The sequence below is a fragment of the Myotis lucifugus genome, unplaced genomic scaffold, assembly GCF_000147115.1.
Source record: "Myotis lucifugus unplaced genomic scaffold, Myoluc2.0 scaffold_415, whole genome shotgun sequence".
Taxonomy (NCBI): domain Eukaryota; kingdom Metazoa; phylum Chordata; class Mammalia; order Chiroptera; family Vespertilionidae; genus Myotis; species Myotis lucifugus.
In genome coordinates this window covers 588,790-597,487 of record NW_005871463.1, presented here as the reverse complement: position 1 = coordinate 597,487, position 8,698 = coordinate 588,790, and the positions used below count along the sequence as shown (strand labels likewise).

Sequence of the window (8,698 nt, the reverse complement as noted above, 5' to 3'; positions counted from 1 at the left end):
TGAACCTTCCGAGCAGCTTGATGAGCGACTCCGTTCTGAGTCAGCTTAGCTACACTGACTTCAACTTGTTTTCTTCGCTCATTCCTCGCACGGACTGTGCCAGGCACAGGATGAAGGAAGGTCACAGACTGGGGTTTGGGGGCCCAGGCCCACCATCACCCCACAGAGCTGTCTCCTTGCAAGCACAGAAGTGATGCTGAAGGAGCGTGGGGGTCAGGGTGGCCTGCTGGGCTAGGGGACCCCAAAGGACTCCTGGGGAGGCCTGGAATAAAGTCTGATTTAGCAGAAGCCTGCACGGAGTTGGATCAGATGTCCTCCACCCCCAACCCTAGACCAGCTGCCCTTCCTGCCCCTCCCTCCCCACAGCCCCGCCCCTCCTAGCGCCACAGCCACACCACGGCTGCCCATTGGCTGCTGGAAGGTGTTTACCAGCAACGGGGCCCAATGGGGAGCCCGCCTTGCTCAGCCTCTTGGGGCAGGTAGCACCTGTGGGAGGAGGGCTCCCCAAGTGGGTGCTGGGCCCAGAAGTGGGGCTTATCCCCTATTCTGCTTCTCCCCAAAATCTGGTTCAGGACCCGGGGTTCGGTGGGGGGGGCTCTAACCCAAGTTCACACCCCACCCATGATCCGGGCGGGAACAAAGGCCTAGTGTGCCCAGGACAAAGGAGAAAGGTCCCGCTGGCCCTTGTCCCCTGCTGAAGCCTTGCTGCAGCCCCTGGGACTGCCACCATGGAAACCCCTCCTACACTCGTTAATTGCCCCCGTGGGTGCCTGGGACAGGAGCCATCGTCAGGACAACAGGGCTGGCTCCCTGTCCTGCTGCCCTTTCCCCTGGGCACCCTCCCAGCAGGGTGGGAGGAGGAGGGTGGGGCGTGGCAGGAGTGGGGGGTAGAGGAGAAAGCACGCGGAGTCCTGCTTAGATGGAGTAGTGGCCGCCCTAACCCTAACCCTAACCCTAACCCTAACTGCCCTGCCAGCCTGCTTGCCTCACATCCCAGCGCCCTGGGCCTGACTTTCCTCCCTGCATCCACAAGGCAAATGCCACCTCAGCCGGGGCCTAGCCAGGGCGGTCTGGGAGTGGGCACAGAGCCACACGGCTCTCTGGGCATGGACGCACACACTCCGGCGGAGGGAAGAGCCCAGCTACCCACTCACCTGCTGTGTGACCCTGGGCAAGTAACACCACCTCTCTGAGCTGCACTGTCCTCATCTGTAAAAGGCAGAGATTCGTAGCTGCTACTCACAGGGTTAAGTGAGATGTGACACAAAGGCCCTCTACGCAGCACCCAGGACAAGGTCAAGAAACGCTTGCTGTCACTGCTACTGAGCGCCTGCCTTCTGCCAGACGCCCCTCGCCCAGCCTCTGTGAAAGGAGGTTCTGTGATTCCCATCAGAGGATGAGAAAAGTCTGCAGATGCTGCAGAGCTTGTGTGAAAACAGGCCACGGGTCCCAACTGAAGTCACTGATGCTAAGCCACACGTTGTCACCAAACCAAGACTGACTGACAGCTTCCGCTCTCCCAGAAGCGGCATCTTAAACCAGTCCATCGGGAATCACCTGGTCAGCACCGGTTAGAACCCTACCGCCCACGGAAGGAATGCAATAGCCCACCTTGCACTAACCAACCGCTCTTTTGCCGAGAAAACTTCCTCGTTCAGACCCCCTCTGTCTGTAGTCTGTCTATCTGTCTTTTATTTGGGGGGGGGGGGGGACAATTAGCTGTAATTTGGGCCTAGCTGGGACACCCTGAGCCTCAGGCAGGCTGGGACCCGGTCAGGCCAGGCCTCCCCTCCCCCAGCCCCGCCCCTCCCCCACGAGCGGTCCACCCGAGATTCTAATCAGGCCCACAACACTGTGTCCTTCCTTTTTTTTACACCGTGTCCTTCCTTGCCAGGACCTGACTGTTCTTTATCTTTAAATTATCCCAGAGTCTTTGCTTTTGCGCAGCTCCTCGGCTTTCTGTCTGCTGGATTGGCTACTGCCCAATTTATGAATCATTGAATAAAGCCAGTAAGGTCTTTAAAACTTAGTTGAATTTTTGGTTGTCGACACTTGTTAAGTGTCAAGCTCATGCTCTTCAAGGACTTCCGTGCCCCACTCCCGCTGCCATGGCACCTCCTTCCAGGAGCCTGTGAGACCCCAGCAGCCAGCCCTGGATTGCTGTGTGTTGGGGGTGTGGGACGGGCTGGGGGACCCTGTTTAAGTCACTCCTCCCCTCCACGTCCCTCCAGTGGTAAACAGAGGAGGGTCCTCATCGGCGGCTCTGTATACACTTGCAGAAAGGACCCCAAACCGCCAACCCTGTCCCAACAAGTGCCACGGGCCCTCAGGACTCTCCCCAGCCCAGGAGGCACATGGGGACAGCCAGGGGGTCACCAGGGAGAGGGTCTGAGGTGGGGGGTGAGGTGAGGAATTGCAGCAATAGCCTAGCCTACACGTGCTGGGCGCTGGCACGTGCCAGTCCTGAACAGCCCGGTGAGGTGGGAACTAGCCCATCTTAGGCAGGAGGTGAGTGGGGTTCCGACCAGAAAAAGGAGGTGCCCAGGTCCCACGCTGGAGCTAGGATTGGAACCCACCGGGTATGACACTTACACTTGAGCAGAGGGTGAGTCTCTGGCTGTGTATCTGGGGGTGAATTCGTGGCTGTGAGCCAGATCTCTTGGGGTGTGCTTCTGTGGGTGCATCTGGGTGTAAGGGTGGGTGTCTTGGGGAGGCTGTGGGTATCCAGCTGGCCTGGGTGTTGATGGGCAGGGCAGATCCTGTAGATGACCCTCTCCCGGTGCTCAGACTCACGGGCACTCCCCCAGCCTGGGCACCCCCTTCCCTCTGGCCCCCAGTAGGGCAGAGGGTGTCCCAGGGAACTGGGACTGCCTTTGTGGGGACGCCTTACTGAGTGGTCACTACTCCTGTGAGGAGGGGCCCATGCACAGGGACCTGTGGCCGCAGGGCAGAGTGCTCCTGGCCGGACAGACAGCTGCTGGCTGCGGACACCACCCAGGGACAGAGCTCGGACTGTGCCCAGGCTCTCCTGGCCCCCACCCAGGGACAGCCCTGGTACCAGTCTCTGTTGGCTCGGCTCCCCCACCTTCCCCCTCTGCTCGATCCTTCTCTTCCATCGGGGGACGTCCTCATCTCCCCAGCCTATGTCGGTGCCCGCTCTGGGGGTCCGGCCCCGGCCCCGGGCTTTCTGTCTGAGGATGCCGTGTGCTCCTCCGTCGGTCTCTCCCTGGCCCTCCCGGCACCTGCCCCTTCGGGTCGGGTCGGGTGTCCTCTCATCCCAGGGACCCAAGACGTCCCCAGACTTCCCGACCTTCCGACGGGCGGTGGCAGTCTGGGCGGGCCTCCCGCGGGCGGTGGCCTCGGGCCGAGCCGCCCCTCCCAGCGCTGGGCATGCCCCGGGCGCTGCTATATAAAGCGCTGCTGCCTCAGCCCCGCGCTTCGCCAACGTGCCCTGGCTGAGCCCCATCTGGTCCTCGAGTCCCGCCGAGTCCCGCCGAGCCGCTGCCACCCACCAGGTATCCTGGCTCCTGCCCTCGCCCGGGGAAAGCCAGGGAGGAGCGCTATGGGGGCAGGGGCAGGGGCAGGGGCTGCGGCGCGGGGACCCGCGCGCCCCCAAGGGACTGGCTGAGTGCCTGGCCCCCCCAGGGCTGCGGGCAGGAGCTCACACGCCCCGGGGTGATGTGTGAGCTCCCGCGCAGGGTCCCTGGGTCAGGGCGGCAAAATCCCTCCGCCTCCTGGGGGTGGGGGTGGGGGTGGGGGTGGGGCAGGCTCAGGTCCCTCCCGGCTGCGCTGTCCACCTCTCCGCCCCCCTGAGTGTTAGGGGCTGGGCTGTGGGGAGGGGACGGGCGGCCCTGACTCCCTCTCCGGTCTCTTCCTCTGTCTCTGCCGCCAGCTCTCAGCCTCTCTCCACCTGCAAGATGGTGAGTCCCCTCGGGTCCCTCCCCCATGCCCAAGGCCCCCCCAGACAGAGGGCCCAGAGGGCAGCTTCTCCCCAGAAGCCCAGGCCCCTCGCCAACACATGCCCCCTGGCCCTGTCCTGTGTCTGGACGAGCAGCTCCTGCGGGTCAGGCGCTCTTCTCTCCCATCAGCCTGGCAGGTGGGCACTGCTGGCCTCCCTTGGCATCCATTCATTCTGCAACGTTTATGGAGCACCTCCCAGGCACCGGCACCATTCTAGGATTGGGGGGGATGTGACAACGAACCCCGTCTGGGCTCTCGGGGAGTTCGCCTTCTACGGGAGGGCATGAGGCTCAGAGTTTGGCACTGACTGGTGAGCTGGGACCCAGACCTCTGCCCTCCTGGCCGCGTGCAGCACACTGTCCCCCCGGTCACCGAGGTGATGCTTTTGGTCCAAGGTTCATCAGCACCCAAGGGTGGGACAGGACAGGCACCTAGCACCCACAGGCCCAAAGAAATCTCATGACTTGTCCCAGGTGGCCAGCTGGTCCCCTGGAGGAGAGGCCCACTGTGTTCGCTCGAAGCCTCTGAGCAGCCCCAGGTGGGAGTCAAGGATGTAAGATTTCACCCAAAAGCAGCATTTCCATGGCTCAGAGCTGAAAGGAAGGGCATCTGCCTGCTTCTTCCCTACCCATCCCCAGCCTGGGGGTGGGCTTACAGGAAGTCTGACCCTGGGGACGGAAAGGAACAGATTCACCTATAAATCCAGGTCTCAGCAGAGCTCCATGCAGGTGGACGGGTCCCGGAGGCCAAAGAGACACCAGCAGCCAAGAACGATGCTGGGTTATTCTGCTCACTTGTTCTGTCAACAAACATTCACTGAGCAGCCAGCCTGTCAGGCACTGTTTTAGTGCCAGGGCTGCAATGAAGAACAAAACAGACTAAAACCTCTGGCCCTGTGAACCAAGCTAGGGCAAAGCTAGGGCAAACCTGGCAGGGGCGGGGGTGGGGGTAGGGGTGGGGGAAGCGAGGTCCAGCCAGCAGCACCCTCCCTGAGGGCACTGCACGTACAGTCTGCAAAGCATTCCCACCTACACATTACTGGTCTTCATTCCCCAATCAACCGCAGCCTCCCCTGGTTCTTGGGGCGGGGTCTGCCCTGAATGTAACCCAAGGTTAAGTCACTCTTGAGTGACTTAATGCGCCCCTTGCGCTCACCCTGCCCAACACCCACCACTTTCGCCCCCTGCCCCCCAGCTCTCCTCGGATCAGCTGGGTCCCCAGTGGGACTGCCCCCTGGGCTCCAAGGGCCTGGAAGACAAGGAGGGCCCGTGGGGAGGAGGCTCGGGCCTGCCACCCCCAGACTGCTTCCCTGGCTCCTGGCGCGTGGACGTGGGCCTGGACTGCAAGGGCTCCCCCGAAGGGGCAGAGGCGCGGGCCTGGACTGCCTACTACTACAGCCTCCTGCAGAGCTGCCTGCAGCAAGCTGGCCTTCCGGAGACCCAGGACCGCAGCCAGGTGCCCCGCACAGGTGCCCAAGGGCTCCACGGAGGGGGAACCCCTGGGGTGAGGGAGGTGCCCGCAGCCCAGCCTGCTTCCCTCCCTGTCAAGGTCAGTCCCTTCCCCCAGGCTGTGACTAGGTCTGAAGCCCGGGCCAATTTCGGGCAGGCAGGCAGGCAGGCATTGTTTCCACGGGCCTCTGGCACCAGTCACGTCAGAGACCTAGGCTTCCCTCCACCCCCAGAAGGTCCAGCCCCGGAGTTTGCAGCCCATGGTCTGTGGAGCCCCGGCTTCCAGAGAAGTGTCTGGTCTTGGGAGCTGCAGTAGAGGCAGCCAGCAGATGGGACCCCAGCCTCCTTGCCTGCTTCACCTGTTTTACGTATCAGTGGCCACCAAAGCTCTAAAATACAGGAAGAACCAGCCTCGGCTGCGTTGTACAGACTGGAAAACGAGGTGCAGAGGCTCCTCCTCCCACTGCACAGGGGCCAAGGGTCCCAGGAAAGTCAGTGGCGGAGCTCAGGCTAGAACCAAGGTCTCTGGTCACGCCACCTCCAGCGCCTTCTAGACCAGCTGCAGAGAGAAGGGAGCTAGCCTCCCAGGGCAGGGGTGGGCAGCGCTTCCTCTTCCCTCTCTAGCTTCCCCTCTGTCCCTTTAACTGCTCTCATCTATACCCAGAAGGGCCATGGGGGTCAGGAGAGGTGGGCAGGGAGAAAAGCAGGGAGCCCCTGGTGAGCTTGGCCTGTTCTCTTCCCTCGAGGCTGCCCTGGGGCAGAAGTGACCCTGTGCATTCTGGGATCCCCCAGCACCTTTCTGTCTGTGCTGCTGGAGGGTGGGGTCCAGAGTCCCGGTGAGTGTGCACCCCACCCCCTCCTACAGAAAGGGCAGCCCTGCCCTGGCCCAGCCACATCCCAAAATACCCGCCAACCCTGGCAGCTGCCACCATTCCGGGGTGCCAGCTGCCATGCTCAGAGCGGGGGTGGGTTCTGGGAGCAGCTGCCCCCACTGCCCAGGGCCCGGGCTGGAGGAGGAGGGCATGGGACAGGAAGCCTTCCCTGGCCAGCCACTCTCCCCCGTCTGCCCACAGGAAACATGCTGCTTTGCCTGTCCCCTGCGTGGCTGACAAAGGTGCCGGCACCAGGGCGGCCAGGAGAGGCGGCCCTGCTGGTTTCCAAGGCAGTGAGCTTCCACCCGGGGGGCCTGACCTTCCTGGATGACTTTGTCCCCCAGCGCCAAGCCACCTACTTCCTGGTGGGCCTGGGACCGGGTCCTGGCCAGGGGAGGGAAGCGGCTGAGCTCGCTCGCGATCTCACCTGCCCCACCGGAGCCTCGGCAGAGCTGGGCCCGGCTGCTGGAGGACCGGCTGCTGACCAGGCACTTGCTGGCCCCAACGAGGCGGCGTGCTGTGCCAAGCTACCCTGGCTTTCACCTACAAGCCACCACGCTGCTTCGGGGAGGGGATGGCAGCCCGGGACTCCGGCTGGTGGAGCTGAGTGGCAAAGAGGGCCAGGAGACACTGGTCAAGGAGGAAGTAGGGGCCTTTCTGCACTCGGAGGCCCTGGGTGATGCCCTGCAGGTAACAGGCTCCTGCCCTCGAGGTCTGTGTAGATGCCACAGGATGGGACCCATGGATGGTCACCAAGTCCTGCTGGGAAGTTACCCCCACCTTTGTGTCCTGTTGCCACCCCATCTCTGCGGCCACCCCCTGCCCTCTCATCCTACGTTGTGACACCTCATCCCACAGGCACAGGGGTGGGGAGCAAGCCCCTTCCCCTTGCTGTGGTTGCAGGTGGCCATCAAGCTCAGCAGCTGGCGCTGGCGGGGGCGGCAGGCACTCCGTCTGCACCCACGAGCAGAGGTGGGCACAGTGGCGGACACGGTGGTGGCATTGCTGGAGAAACTGGAGGAGGAGGAGAGTGTCCTGGTGGAGGCTGTGTGCCCACCTGCCCGGCTGCCCTCCCCAGGTGAGAGCCACCTGAGCCGGCCAGGGGTGGGAGCTCGGCTCGGTCTCCTGGCTGCTGTGCTGGGCTCAGGCCTCACCGTCTCCCCCCAGGAAATCCCCCGCCAGGTCCGGAGCTGGCTTTGCGGATCTGTGCTGTGGTGTGTCGGACACAGGGTGACAGGCCCCTGTTGAGCAAGGTGAGGGCGGCCCAGGTTTAGGTCCTGACCCTGCTGCCACACCCCAGTCCAGCCCCACTGAGCTGATGAGGGCCCCTGGGCAGAGAGGACAAAATCTTTTTAAAAAAATATTTTTTATATATGTTTATTTTTTATAACACTTTAATGTTTTTATTGATATTAGAGAGAGAGGAAGGAAGAGAGAAACATCCATATGAGAGAGAGAGGAAACATCAATCAGTTGCCTCCTGTGAGCACCCCAACTGGGGAATCAAATCCACCACCTGGATATGTGCCCTGACGGGGAATTAAGCCCACCTTTTGGTGTTTGGGACAACGCTACAACCAACTGAGCCACACCGGCTAGGGCAAGAGGACAACATCATTGAGGGGGATCTTGGTTGCCTCTGGGAGGACTCCTGGGTCTGGCCCTTTTTCATGCTCCTCCAACCCTCCCTGCGCCCCTCCCACATCAGGAGCCTTGACTGATCCCCATGCTGCCGCCCAGGGCTTGGGGCTGAGTCCTCTTCCCAAGGAGCTCTTGCCCACAGAAGAGGCCGACCCCGGTCCCTGACAAACCTCCAGGGCCTGGAGCCCTTAGGTGGGGCCTCCAAGCTGGGAGCTCAGGAAGGCTTGGGGACCCTCCTGGGTGTACAGCTCTGGGCCAAGCAGAGAGGGAGAGGCTCAGTCCTGTCCTCAAGGAGCTGCTGGGCTGGGGCACACCAGGGTGGCACAGGTGCCCGGGGCTGCAGGAGCTAGGAGCCAGCATGCTTGGAGGCCTCAGGGAGCAGAGACCCCAGCTGGGATGGAACCTGGGTGGAGTGCCCCAGGGGTCTAGGGACCAGATGGGCAGTGGCTGTGGAGGTGGTTTGTGCAACGTAAGTCACTTCGGAGAACTGGGCTTCTGGATGTCCCCAGGGGTCTGGCCTGGATCTTGGCACAGGGGGCAGCATGCACGGGGTGGTGGTGGTGGGGGGTGTCCTGGGAGGACTCCTCCTGGGCCAGTCCCCTGAGCCACGGCCTGCCCAGGTGGTGTGCGCGGTGGGCCGGGGGAACCGGCCTCTACGGCACCAGAACTCTTTGCCACGTCCGCTGGAGGTGGCGCTGGCCCAGTGCGGCCTGGGTGCGGCGGCTCAGGTGGCGGGCGTGCGGCGGAGCGTCAAGACGGCCGCCGAGGCTGCGCTGG

At 62.8% G+C, this 8,698-nt stretch overlaps 1 protein-coding gene across 1 annotated transcript in view; it reads left to right on the top strand.

The window, feature by feature from the left end:
• Nucleotides 1-6,154: 6,154 nt before the first annotated feature.
• Nucleotides 6,155-8,698, top strand: part of CARNS1 (carnosine synthase 1) — a 6,723-nt gene continuing 4,179 nt past the window's right edge. Inside the window, 8 exon segments of the mRNA XM_023743853.1 lie at nucleotides 6,155-6,244; nucleotides 6,482-6,735; nucleotides 6,737-6,781; nucleotides 6,783-6,834; nucleotides 6,837-6,970; nucleotides 7,184-7,358; nucleotides 7,448-7,533; nucleotides 8,542-8,691. Coding sequence (XP_023599621.1) covers nucleotides 6,487-6,735; nucleotides 6,737-6,781; nucleotides 6,783-6,834; nucleotides 6,837-6,970; nucleotides 7,184-7,358; nucleotides 7,448-7,533; nucleotides 8,542-8,691 — 891 coding nt within the window. The 5' untranslated portion in view covers nucleotides 6,155-6,244; nucleotides 6,482-6,486.